This window comes from Loxodonta africana, chromosome 24 (assembly GCF_030014295.1).
Source record: "Loxodonta africana isolate mLoxAfr1 chromosome 24, mLoxAfr1.hap2, whole genome shotgun sequence".
NCBI lineage: Eukaryota > Metazoa > Chordata > Mammalia > Proboscidea > Elephantidae > Loxodonta > Loxodonta africana.
The window spans coordinates 42,044,818-42,059,020 of record NC_087365.1 but is presented as its reverse complement, the minus strand read 5'-3'; the positions used below and the strand labels follow the sequence as shown (position 1 = coordinate 42,059,020).

General features: G+C 41.0%; 1 protein-coding gene across 1 annotated transcript in view; it reads left to right on the top strand.

The window, feature by feature from the left end:
* The window catches only part of PTPRT (protein tyrosine phosphatase receptor type T), a 1,291,533-nt gene that overhangs the window by 565,285 nt on the left and 712,045 nt on the right, over positions 1–14,203 (top strand). Inside the window, exon 7 of the mRNA XM_064276097.1 lies at positions 13,730–14,023. Coding sequence (XP_064132167.1) covers positions 13,730–14,023 — 294 coding nt within the window. The remainder of the gene's footprint in view (positions 1–13,729; positions 14,024–14,203) is intronic.

The window sequence follows — 14,203 nt, the reverse complement described above, 5'->3', positions numbered from 1 at the left end:
GAGGACATATAAGCCCAGCAGAGGTTTTACCCATCTATGAAAGCATGACATATGAAATGTGAAAGTATGAAATATAAATAACCCATTTCACCATGATTGGAATCTGCTAGACAGAATGGGTCTGCTTTTTGGGGGGATTATTTAAAGTGCTCATCTTTTTAATAAACAACCCATGTAGGTTTATTAGAGAATGTTTGTAGAAAAACAGAAGAAAAAAAAGAAAACAGCACCATTTCTCATAAGCCTAAGGAAAACACCAACATTTTGGTATATTCATTTCTAGGTGTTTTTCTAGGCATAATATGTGGAATTTATCTGTTTGAATTTTGTTAAAATTGGACTTCTGGACGTAGTGGGAAGTCTTGTCTGAGGGGAGAGACTTCCAGAAGAATTTGCCATGTCCATTTTTGGGATTCTTGCCAAAGTAAGGGTTAACCATTCATAATAAAATTGCTTGTGTTTAAGCATTGTCTAAATGCCATCAGGAAGAGAGGCTGAAAGTTCTGACCCTTGGTTTTGGGTTATGTGTTCGATTCAGTCTGACCTAAAGTGATAACCTGCTTCTAGATTCTTGTCTGAAAAAGAGGCTCTTATGGTAGCTGATTGTCCAGCAGGATCCTTTTGGCCATCCTAGGAGGTCATGATTTGGATTCATCCTGTGGTGGGCACTAGTTTTTTTTTGTGGTGGACTGGGGTATACCTCCAAGTAAATTTTTTTTTTTTTTAAGCCCAAGTAGATAGTGTTATTTCTGGATTCTTCAGAATCTGAGTGTCCTTCTATTCACTCTGAAAATGCACAACAACTTAGCTAACTATAAAATTCTTGGTACATGAAAGATTGTCTCATAGCTCTGTGTATGTTATAACGTTGTGTTTGGGAGTATAGACCCCAGGCAGGCTGCTTTTGGCCCCAAACCTAGTTTTTTGGATTATTAATTGTTGGACATTGGCAAGTTACTCAATCTGTCTTTCCTTACCTCTTATGAGGAAAATGTGAATCATAATATATCTACCCGTAGAGTTGCTGTGAGAATTAAATGAGTTAACGTTTTAAAGCACTAAAAACAGTGACAGGTACATAAAAATGTGCAGTAAATATTACCTGCTGCTGCTGTTATTTGTGGAGATGATGACAGGTATCATCGTTATCATTATCTTTACCATCATACCCTAGTTTTTCAAACTCAAATAATGAAATCTGAGACCTGATTTTTTAGTCTTTCATTTTCTTATGTTTTGGTGGATATCTATTTCTGTCTAGATGCTTGCGAGGATTTTTGTCATCCTTTTAATTAAAAAAATATTGCTTGCCAGTAAGTGCTTAAGTGTGTGTCTCATCATCAGTTTTACCGGAAGCCAATGAGCTTTTCTTAGTCTGCAGACTCAAGCGTTTGTTGATTTCAGAGAAGTTTTCTTCAGTTGTGTCTTTGATTATTTCTTCTGTTCCAGTCATTTGGCGTCTTCTCCCGAAATACCTCTAATTCTTAGTTTGGATGTCTCTTAACTGTCCTTTATAACATTCTTCTTTTTGATCTCTTTCATCTCCTTATTTATGCTCGCTCCTCCTTTTTTGGGAGGACTTATCAAATATTTCTTCTACCCATTTAAATAAGTCATCACATATTTAATTGAACATTGGCTGTATGTGAGGCTAGGGCACAAGGACTAATTCTAGTTGACACCTGCTGGTGGATTGGATGCTCTGTCTACTTGGTTGGGATGTACTCAGGGACTTCATGAGTCACATCCAGGTAGGAATGAGAAGGCGGGGGCTGCTGTTGTGACAGCTCCAGTCAGGGTCAATTCAGTGAACACATACATACAGATTCTCTACAGTGTCTGGTAAACAATTTAGGTACTTTCGTAACTTGAATTTTTAAATAATTTTTATTGTGCTTTAAGTGAAAGTTTACAAATCAAGTCAGTCTCTCACACAAAAACCCATATACACCTTGCTACACACTCCCAATTACTCTCCCCCTAATGAGACAGGCTTCTCTCTCCCTCCACTCTCTTTTCGTGTCCTTTTCACCAGTTTGTAACCCTTCTAACCCCTCCACCCTCTCATCTCCCCTCCAGGCAGGAGATGCCAACAGAGTCTCAAGTGTCTACCTGATCCAAGAAGCTCACTCCTCACCAGCATCCCTCTCCAACCCATTGTCCAGTCCAATCCATGTTTGAAGAGTTGGCGTTGGAAATGGTTCCTGTCCTGGGGCAACAGAAGGTCTGGGGGCCATGACCACCAGGGTCCTTCTAGTCTCAATCAGACCATTAAGTCTGGTCTTATGAGAATTTGGGGTCTGCATCCCACTGCTCTCCTGCTCCCTCAGGGTTCTCTGTTGTGTTCCCTGTCAGGGCAGTCATCGGTTGTAGCCAGGCACCATCTAGTTCTTCTGGTCTCAGGATGATGGAGTCTCTGGTTCATGCGGCCCTTTCTGTCTCTTGGGCTCCTCATCGCCTTGTGTCCTTGGTGTTCTTCATTCTCCTTTGATCCAGGTGGGTTGAGACCAATTGATGCATCTTAAATAGCTGCTTGCTAGCGTTTAAGACTCCAGATGCCACTCTTCAAAGTGGGATGCAGAATGTTTTCTTAATAGATTTTATTATGCCAATTGACTTAGATATCCCCTGAAACCGTGGTCCCCAGACCCCTGGCCCTGCTACACTGGCCTTCGACGCATTCAGTTTATTCAGTAAACTTCTATGCTTTTGGTTTAGTCCACTTGTGCTGACCTCCCCTGTATGGTGTGCTGTCTTTCCCTTCTCCTAAAGTAGTTCTTATCTGCTATCTAGTGAATGTCCCTCCCTCCCCTCCTCGTAACCACAAAAGAATGTTTTCTTCCAGTTTCAACTATTTCTCAAGTTCTTATAATAGTGGTCTTATACAATAATTGTCCTTTCACAACTGACTAATTTCACTCAGCATAATGCCTTCCAGGTTCCTCCATGTTATGAAATGTTTCACAGATTCCTCACTGTTCTTTATTGATGCTTAGTATTCCATTGTGTGAATATACCATAATTTATTTATCCATTCATCCGTTGATGGGCACCTTGGTTGCTTCCATGTTTTTGCAATCGTAAACAGTCCTGCAGTAAACATGGGTGTGCGTATATCTGTTCGTGTAAAGGCTCTTATTTCTCTAGGATATATTCCAAGGAGTGGGGATTGCTGGATCATATGGTAGTTCTATTTCTAGCTTTTTAAGGAAGTGCCAAATCCATTTCCAAATTGGTTGTACCATTTGACTTTCCCCCCAGCAGTGTAGAAGTGTTCCAATCTCTCCACAGACTCTCCAACATTGATTATTTTGTGTTTTTTGGATTAATGCCAGCCTTGTTGGAGTGAGATGAAATCTCATTGTTGTTTTGATCTGCATTTCTCTAATGGCTAATGATCGTGAACATATCCTCATATATCTGTTAGCTACCTGAATGTCTTCTTTAGTGAAGTGTCTACTCATATCTTTTGCCCATTTTTTTAATTGGGTTATTTGTCTTTTTGCTGTTGAGTTTTTGCAGTATCATGTGGATTTTAGAGATCAGGCGCTGATCAGAAATGTTATAGCTAAAAACTTTTTCCCAGTCTGTAGGTAGTCTTTTTACTCTTTTGATGAAGTCTTTGGATGAGCATAGGTGTTTGATTTTTAGGAGCTCCCAGTTATCTAGTTTTTCTTCTGCATTCTTTATAATGTTTTGTATACTGTTTATGCCATGTGTTAGGGCTCCTAACATTGTCCCTATTTTTTCTTCCATGATTTTTATCATTTTAGATTTTATATTTAGGTCTTTGATCCATTTTTAGTTAGTTTTTGTGCATGGAGTGAGGTATGGGTCTTGTTTCATTTTTTTGCAGATGGTTATAATCTTTATCTGGTTAAGGCAGCACTATTTGTTAAAAAGACTTTCTTTTCCCCATTTAACTGTTTTGGGCCCTTTGTCAAATATCAACTGCTCATAACTTGAATTTTAAAATAATCTTCCATTCAAAAGATGAAAAAAGTGAGGATCACAAAGATTGAGAGGCTTGCCCAGGGTCACATATCTGGCTAGTGGTGAAGCCAGTACAAATACTCGGACCCTGGTCCCCAGCTACTTTTCCTTCTCCTTATTGATCCTTGATCCATTATTTTATGAGAGTGTGGGTGTAAATCAGTTGAATATCAAATCAGCAAGGCACTTTTGAATGTTTGCTTTGTGCCCTTCCTGTGGTCCAGAAGACTAAGTAGTCATGGTGCAGATTTGGAAAGAAACATGGGCATGGTTGATTAAAAATAAAGATAAATGAGGCCCTGGATAAGTAAAATGTTACTGAAGAAGAAGAACAAAGTGGGAGATACCACCCTACCTGATTTTAGAACTTACTATGCCATGACGGTAGCCAGAATACCTTGGTACTGGTACAACAAGAGATACACAGGCCAATAGAACAGATTTGAAAACCCAGATGTAAATCTATCCACCTGTGAGGAGCTGATATTTGACAAAGGATCAAAGTCCATCAAATAGGGAAAATACAGTTTCTTTAACAAACGGTGCTAACTTAACTGGATATCCATTTGTAAAAAAAATGAAACAGGACCCACACTTCACATAATACATGAAAACTAACTCAAAATGGATCAAAGACCTAAATATAAAATCTAAAACGATAAAGATCATGGAAAAAAAATAGGGACCACGCTAGGAGCCCTAATACATGGCGTAAACAGCATACAAACCATAACTAACAATGCACAAACGCAAGAAGAAAAACTAGATAACTAGGAGATCCTAAAAATGCAATACTTACACTCATCAAAAGACTTCACCAATAGAGTAAAAATAGAGCCTACATACTGGGAAAAAACTTTTGGCTATATCCAGTAAGGGTCTGGCCTCTAAAATCTACAAGATACTACAACATGTCAACAACAACAAGAAAAAAATCCCATCAAAAAATGGGCAAAGGATATGAAAAGATACTTCACCAGACAAGACATTTAGGCAGCTAAACGACACGTGAGGAAATGCTCACAATCATTAGCCATTACAGAAATGCAAATCAAAGATACAGTGAGATACCATCTCACCTCAACAAGGTTAGCACTAATCCAGAAACAGAAAATAACATGTTGGAGAGGTTGTGAGGAGATTGTACTTATGCAGTGCTGGTGGGAATGTAAAATGGTACAACCATTTTGGAAAATGATATGGTGCTTTCTTCAAAAGCTAGAAATAGATACACCATATGATTCAGTAATTCTACTCCTAGGAATATATCTGAGAGAAATAAGAGCCGTCACACAAATATACATATGCACACCTATGTTGATTGCAGTACTATTCACAGTAGCAAAAAGGTGGAAACAACCTAAATGCCCATCAGCAGATGAATGGATAAACAAGTTATGGTACATGCACACAATGGAATACTACACAGAAGTAAAGAACAATAATGATTCTGAAACATCTGACAACATGGATGAACCTGGAAGGCCTTATCCTGAGTGAAATAAGTCAGTCACAAAAGGGCAAATATTGTATGAGACCATTATTATAGGAATTCAAGAAAAGGTTTAAGCACAGAAGAAAGCGTTCTTTGATGGTTAGGAGGGTAGGGAGGGAGGTGGAGGGGAATTCACTAACTAGATAGTAGACAAGGGTCAACTTTGGTGAAGGAAAGGGCAACACAGAGTAAAGGGGAAGTCAGCGCAACTGGACCAAAGCAAAAGCAAAGAGGTTTTCCTAGACACATCCAAACACTTTGAGGGACAGAGTAGCTGGGACTTGGGCCTGGGGGCCATAGTTTAGAGGGACATCTAGGTCAACTGGCATAACACTTTGGTGAGTAGCATCTGGGGTCTTAAAAACTTGTGAGCAGTCATCTAAGATACATCTATTGGTCCCATCCCACTCGGAGAAAAGGAACATGAAGGAAACCAAAGACAATGGAAATACTAACCCAAAGGTCTAAGGACTAAATGAACCATAGACATCACCAGCCTGAGACCTGAAGAACTAGATGGTGCCCCGCTATGACCAATGACCACCCTGACAGGGAACACAACAGAGAGGCCCAGATGGAGCAGGAGAAAAATGTAGAACAGAATTCAAATGCACGTAAAAAGAGCTGACTTAATGGTCTGACAGAGACTGGAGGAACTCCCGAAACTATGGCCCCCTGATGCTCTGCTAACCCAGAAGTGAAACCATCCCAAAGCCTACTCTTCAGACAAAGATTAAACAGGAGTATAAAACAAAAAATAATGCATATGAGGAACGTGTTTCTTAGTTCAATCAGATATACAAGACCAAATGGGCAGCTCCTGGCCAAAAGCAGGATGAGAAGACAGGAGGGAACAGGAACGGGAGGAATGGACACAAGGAGCCTGGGGTGGAAAGGGGGAAGGTGCTGTCACATTGTAGGAATGGTAACCAATGTTGCAAAAATTAAATTTCTGAATGAGAAATTAACTTGAGCTGTAAACTTTCACCTAAAGCAGAATAAAAAAATACAAAAAGTAAAATCTTAAGGTATTATCTATTACTTAAAAAAAAAAAAAGACAAAACCTTCTTGGTTTTGAGAAATGGTGTGTGTAAAATATGTAAGTAGAAATAATAAAATAGTGTGTGTTTGTTGACATGAGGGTGGTGAGGGCATTCCCGCACATAAGACACATCAGTTCACATTGGTCTGTAAATGGGAATGCAATCAATAAGGTGACATGTAGGGAGCAGATGGTGGTGAGAACTGTTGAAGGCTAGGTTATGTAGTTCTTGTTAAGTGCGTTGAGCCGGTTCCAACTCATAGTGACCCTATGTACAACAGAAAAAAACACTGCCTGGTCCTGCACCATCCTCACAATAATTGCTACGCTTGAACCCATTGTTGCAGGCCTGTGTCAGCCCATCTCATTGAAGGTCTTCCTCTTTTTCACTGACCCTCTACTTTACCAGGCATGATGTCCTTCCCCAGGGACTGGTCCCTCTGACAACATGTCTGAAGCACTTGAGATGAAGTCTCGCCATCCTTGCTTCTAAGGAGCGTTCTGGCTGTACTCTTTCAAGACAGATCTGTTTGTTCTTCTGGCAGTCTGTGGTATATTCAATATTCTTCGTCAACACCATAATTCAAATGCATCAATTCTTCTGTCTTCCTTATTCATTGTCCAGCTTTCCCACAGATATGAGGCGATTGAAAACACCATGGCTTGGGTCAGGCGCACCTTAGTCCTCAAGGTGACATCTTTGCTTTTTAATACTTTAAAGAGATCTCTTGCGGCTGATTTGCCCAATGTAATATGTAGTTTGATTTCTTGACCGCTGCTTCCATGGGCATTGATTGTGAATCCAAGTAAAATGAAATCCTTGACAACTTAAGTCTTTTCTCCATTTATCATGACATTGCTTATTGGTCCCGTTGTGAGGATTTTTGTTTTCTTTATGTTGAGATGTAATCCATACTGACTGCTGTGGTCTTTGATCTTTATCAGTAAGTGCTTCAAGTCCTCTTCACTTTCAGCGAGCAAAGTTGTGTCATCTGCATAATGCAGGTTGTCGATGAGTCCACCTCCAACCCAGTTGCCCCATTCTTCTTCATCTAGTCCAGTTTCTGGGATTATTGGCTTAGCATATAGACTGAGTAGTATAGTGAAAGGATACAACCCTGACGCACACCTTTCCTGACTAAACCATGCAGTACCCCCTTGTTCTGTCCAAATGACTGCCTCTTGATCTATGTACAGGTACCGCATGAGCACAATTAAGTGTTCTGGAATGCCCATTCTCTGCAGTATTATCCTTAATTTGTTATGATTCACACAGCCAGGTTATAGTCACCTTAAACGTATCGAGGCTAACTTCACATCTCAGTAACATTAGTTTTCCTCAAAGCATTTAATTTCTGTCTGGCGCGGACAATGCATAAGGGCAAAGCTGGCTCTCTAGATATTTGAAGCACTTTTGCTCTCTGTCAGAATTTCTGGGGAGTCAAACTCTTACAAGAGCTCACAGCAGGGAAAAGAAAGGCAGAATTAGTCTGGAGATTGCTGCCTGAGGACGAGGTGGAATTATATTAAGGGATCACCACTTAGTTGCTGAAGGAGAGCCTTGGCAATTCAGGGACAGCAGCTGCCTGTGTCTCAGGGATGGCTCACGAGGTTCTTGTCATTGTGGCATCTCCATGCCTGGCTGGAGGGAGACAGTGCCATCTCTTCTAATCAGGTCTCAGATCCCTGAAGGCCAGACTTCCTCCCCCATGATTTGGTTCCAAACTTTGTGAACAAAGGGTACCATCAAATGTCACACACTTGCTCCTGGCTTTAAAGAATTGATGATGTGGGGATCGGATAGAGAGAAGAGATTGGTTGTTCATATGGGAACTAGTACGTGCCTGGAAAACCTCTTGTGCGGGAAACTTATAGGAATCAATCACCTGATGGTGCTGAGAGAGTTGTCTGGAGGTGTGGTACGGAATTAAAGACTCATCCCCTCCATATCTTCTGGGTTCAGTTCCAGGTAAAATTACTGTCATTCTTCCCACCTGCTGGATCATAGAAAAGCCGTATTATTTGTTTTTTTTTTTTAGTCTTTTTCTTTTTTAAGGTACAAACATACATACAGTAAAATGCCTATATTTTACGTGTACAATTTTCTTTTACCACGACTTTAGTTAAGATTGAAAGCTTGGTGGCATAGTGGTTAAGAGCTCAGCTGCTAATGAAAAGGTTTGCAATTCCAATCCACCACATGTTCCTTGGAAACCCTCTGGGGCAGCTCTCCTCTGTCCTATAGGGTCGCTATGAGTCGGAATCAACTTGATGGCAAAGGGTTTTAGTCAAGATGCCAGTTGCTGTTGAGTCAGTTCCAGCTCATGGTGACTCCATGTATGTCAGAGTAGAACTGCGACATGTTCTACTCTGATACCTACGGCAACATGGACAAATCTCAAAAAAAATTACGTTGAGCAGAACAAGACACAAAGAAAAGAATGTATGATGTTTCCATTTATGTGAAGCTCAAGGACAGGCAAAACTGATGTCTGGTGGTAAAAGTCACAATTGTGGTTATCTGTCTGGGTAGCTACTGACTGGATGAGGCATGAAGGAAATTTCCTGCTGTTAGGATGTTTTATATATTGACTTGGGTGGTTAAATAATATGAATCAGAACAGTATTCTTGCTGAGTAGTATTCCATTGTGTGGACAGACATTGGTTTCTTAATTCATTCTTCTCTAAGCACCCACCTAGTCCTGACTCCAGGGCCTCTCCTCCTCTGATGCCTTTCTCTCCAACAGCTTCTGTATCAGCTCCCTTTTCTTCTTCTTCCTCTCTGTCCTTGAGCCACTAGAATATGAGCTCCATACGGCCAGAGATTTTGTGTTTTGTTCACTGCTGAATCTCATGCCTAGGACTGTGTGTGGTACATGGCTGGTCCTCAGTGTTTGTCACGTGAGTAAATAGATAAGTGGTCATAGTAAATCATTTTAATTGTGCACCGGTCTAGCCTGGTACAGTTCCTTCCCAAGCAACTCAGCACTATAGGACCCTCCAGGACCTTCTCTCCTTGTTTACAGACTACTTTGCATGAATGCCTGGCCCCGTTAGACTACTCCCCTAAGCACTTCTCTCTGCTAGAGCTTCCCTAACCTCTAGACCATATTAGACCCCTCACAGGTCTCATAACTGCCTCTGTCACCCCTGCCATAACCCTCTTACATGTTATTTCCATTGCTACTTTAATTGGCTGCCTTATCCTCTGATTCGTCAGGTACAGAGAGACCACTAAATTCCAAGCCCTGAGGACTCTTCCTGGCACATAAGCTGCACAGAGTACATATTACATAGTTGTGGTTTCTTTTACAAAAAGTTTCCCTCTTCCAGGGTGTTCACTCAGTACCCTGACAGCTACACACAGCCATTCACGTGGAAGATGTCTAGGCTATACCATTTCACAAACAGAGTTATGTCTTTGTCCTTTAAATATTTTAACACAAATTTTAACTCTTATCAATGTGTTGCGTGGGTCATGATCATAGCAACCTAGATATTTTCTTGCCCTCAGCCTCTGGAAATCTTAGCATGTTCATTTTTACCCAAGTATTTGGAAACCTCGGAGCCTGGGTGTACTCAATCTCTGAGTCTTACATCAAGTTCCACTACTCCTAATACGACAGTACTCTCAACTTGTAGCTCCTGCAAAGGAGGGTGGTTTCATGGCCCCAAAGAAGTGTAAGATATTGTGGGCATGGCTTCTGTAAACAGAATCTCTCTGCATTTCTTCTATGCTTGATGTAGATGTAAGCCCTTCAAGGGTTCATGCACAGGCTTCAGAAGGGTTCATGAGCCCCTGAAGTTGTATGCAGAGCTCCAGCTGATGTAGTTATGTGCACAGCTGATGTAGTTATGTGCATTTTCCTGGGAAGAGAGACTGGAATTTCTCATCAGATTTTCATAAGAGTTTTTGAAAGTTAAAAAACAAAAACTACTGGTATAACTGGTATAGACGTTCTCAAATGATTCTTCTGGTTAATTATTTAAACATCTCAAGTATAAGAGGAGAAAGAGGAGCAGGAATGGCATCTGAGCCCTGAACTCTAGTGCTCCATCCCCGCCCTCTCTGGGCCTTGGTTTCCCTCCTAACGACTGTGTCGGTTGGACTAGATGACCCCATAAGTTTCTTGTACTGTCTGGCTGAAGAACGAAGAATTCATCTCAGATACAGAGAACTGAGACAAATAAGCATGCTTTACCCGCGCTTTTTAAAAAACGTGAAGATTATATATATATATTTTGCCTGTTTTTCTCCTTGAATCACACGTACACATGCCTTCCAAAGAATTCTAAGTATAGGTCAATGGAGCACAAAAAAAAAAAAAGTAAGCAAAATCGTAATCTGCTAGCTTTTTGGTGCCAGATACAGGAAAACACTATGACATACTTATGTGATATATTCTTGAGAGGAGGGAGGGGGAGATATCCATGTTGGCTGCTCTGCGCATGGACGTGTGAACTTGTAAGTCATTTGAGATGGAGATATTTATATACTCAAGGGGATGCTTGTTACCAGCACATAGACATGAAAGGAGACTAAACATTTGGAAATGCTAATATTTTATTTTCTTTCTGGTAGTCAGCAATTTAGAATTGCTAATGTGTGAAATAAAACAAACAAAAAAACCCAAACCCTTTGTCTTTGAGTCGATTCTGACTCATAGCAACCCTGTAAGATAGATTATAACTGCCCCATAGGGTTTCCAAGGAGTAGCTGGTGGATTTGAACTGCTGACCTTTTGGTTAGCAGCCAAGATCTTAACCACTGTGCTATCAGGGCTCCAATGCCCAAAGTAGGAGACCAAAAAGCCATGGTGAAAACTCAACGAAGAGAGCTTAATGTGGCTACTTGCTCAGGCTCCAAAGTATTAAAGTCTGCTGCTCTTAATTCTGTCCAGGGCTGGTCTGTGAATAATTATATTAAGGGATTGGGCAGAATCATCACAGAGCTACAAAATATCACCCTTGGGGCCTCACTGGAGACTTATGGGACCTCTGGAGAGTTTATAATGACGATCAAAGTGTCCATATATTTAAAATGCACAAAGGATGAGCCCAGAAATTATCTGCCTGCCAATTTAACTTCTCTACCTGGAACAAATTATCCAAAAATCAATTTGCAAACACCTTTGAGATAACAAGGTCTTGAGCAATAACCTCCATGGCTTTGTAAAGAAAAGCATCTAGCTTGACTAATCTCCTTAATTTCCTTCTCTGACCAAATGGCAGGCTATAATAAAGGCAATCTGAAGTTGTCCCCTAAGATTTGCTTCCAGCCACACAGAAAATATTGTCCATTCCTGTTTTATAGCAATTATTCTGTTTCTGGAGAACCTTTGTTGCTAGGTTATATAATTAGGAGAAAAACGTCCTGTGCATGTATCCTGAAGCCCTCACCTGAGTTCTTAACAGAAGCTCATTCTTGTATAGCCCAGAGGCCCTCCAAAAATAACATGTTCTCAAACAAATCCAAATGGTACTCCATCCTCAAGTGCCCCACCTGCCCAACACACTTACTGGTTCTGCTCCAGGAGTCATTAATATGTCCATGTCCCTAGACAGATCATTTCATTCCTGGCAATTGGTCTTAAAAAAAAAATGAAATAATAAGGACTGAGTCATAAGCAAAAAGATGTTCATCGCAGCATTGTTTCCACTAGCAGAACTTGGAACAACTTACATTGGCAACAATTGGGAAATATTAGTGTGATTATCTGACAGATTGTTCTCTAGCTATTAACGCTAGAGATGGTGAAACTCATGTAGTATATGAACAAAGTTCTTAGGCTGTAATAAGGAAAAAAAAAAACACACAAGCCTACATTGGGGCTATATGTTATTGTAACTACATAAAATGGTATAATTCTGTGAATAAAAACTGGAATATAGAGGAGTAAAAACGGCTGTTATATCAGGTGGCGGACCAAGGCATATTTTCTCTTCTTTCACATTTCCTTATTGCTGTTCCACTAATATTTTTTGCTATAAATAAAAATAATAAATATATCCCGTTCGATTTAAAGAAAATGGATGTCAGGAGGCAAACAGGCTCCCAAGGGGAGAGCTGGCTTGGAAAGGTATGCAGACATGGGTTTCAACCTGTCCTATCTGCTCCGTGATCTTCGTTTAGGTCACGTGACCACTCAGGTTATCAGTTTTTTGTTTTTTTTTTAATCCATCAAAGTAGAGATAATGATATTGTCCCCAGCATTAAATGCAATAATGCATGAGATTTCCTGGTAAATAAACCCGTTGCCATCTGATCAATTTCGACTCGTAGTGACCCTATAGGAAAGAGTAGAACTACCCCATAGGATTTCCAAAGCTTTGCGGAAGCAGACTGCCACACCTTTCTGCTGCAGAGCGGCTGGTGGGTCTGAACCATTGATCTTCTAGTTATTGCTTAACCACTGCACCACCAGGTCTTCTTTGGTAAATAAGAAGTACAAAATAAACACAAATTTCTGCAGCTTTGCCAGTGAGCTAAGGATTGCCAGAAAGAGGCCACCATAAATGCTCATTTAATTTCTTGTTTATTTATTTGAAGATACTGAACTTACTGGAAGGGAGGTAACAACACAGAGCAGACGCAGGATCATTCTGCATGACTTTTCCCTTGACCCTTGATTCCCACTGGGTGCGCTGTAGCTAGCGACACCTCCCCCCCCACCCCCCGCTGGTTGGAACCTTCTAGATTGAGGAAGAAGCTGTACCATCATCCTTTGCCAACTTAGGCTCATGTCACCATTATGCAAGAACTTCCACTAACAGTCTGTGTGTTCCTGTATAAGAAATGTTTATAAAGCTCAGATGCCCCTGAGTTTCAAACGAAACTCAAATTCAGTAAAGGCAGCTTCTGATTTTAGGATAGAAAGCAGAGTATTAACCTGGACAGCTTTGAAGGACTCTGAAAAAATCATTCCACAGTTGCCTCTTTCTTTCCTTGCTTTGAGTGAATGAAATCTGGTAGATGCAGAATAGAGTTATTGCAAAAACACCAACTCAGGTCTTTGCATACAAAAATGCAAAAACTAACTTTGGGTGTGAATAAGGTTAAAAAAGGGGATGTGGGCTATTTTACGTGGCTCTGTTTGTATGTATAATTTCACATATTTTATATGTAATTCTGTTCCCTGTCCTCATTGCTTGGATTCTGCTCCATAAACCACTTATTGATGATCTCTTGTCTTGCAGAGCCTCCCACGCCCATCGCCCCCCCAGAGCTGCTGGCTGTGGGAGCCACCTACCTGTGGATCAAGCCAAATGCCAACTCCATCATCGGTGATGGCCCTATCATCCTGAAGGAGGTAGAGTATCGCACCACCACGGGTACCTGGGCCGAGACTCACATCGTTGACTCCCCCAACTATAAGCTATGGCATCTGGACCCCGATGTGGAGTACGAGATCCGCGTGCTGCTCACGCGCCCAGGCGAGGGGGGCACGGGACCACCAGGGCCTCCCCTCACCACCAGGACCAAGTGTGCAGGTAAGAGCCTCCTTCCAAACTCCCCTGTGAGAGGCTTGGCAGGAGCTGTGAGTGACCTTGCTCTTGGCTTTCTGTGACCAAATCATCCTTAAACTTCTTCAATGTGAGTGTGCTTACTATTGTTGAGAAAAACAGTCATGGTTTTGGTCTTGCTGTAGAGGACACCCTGGCTACGACTGT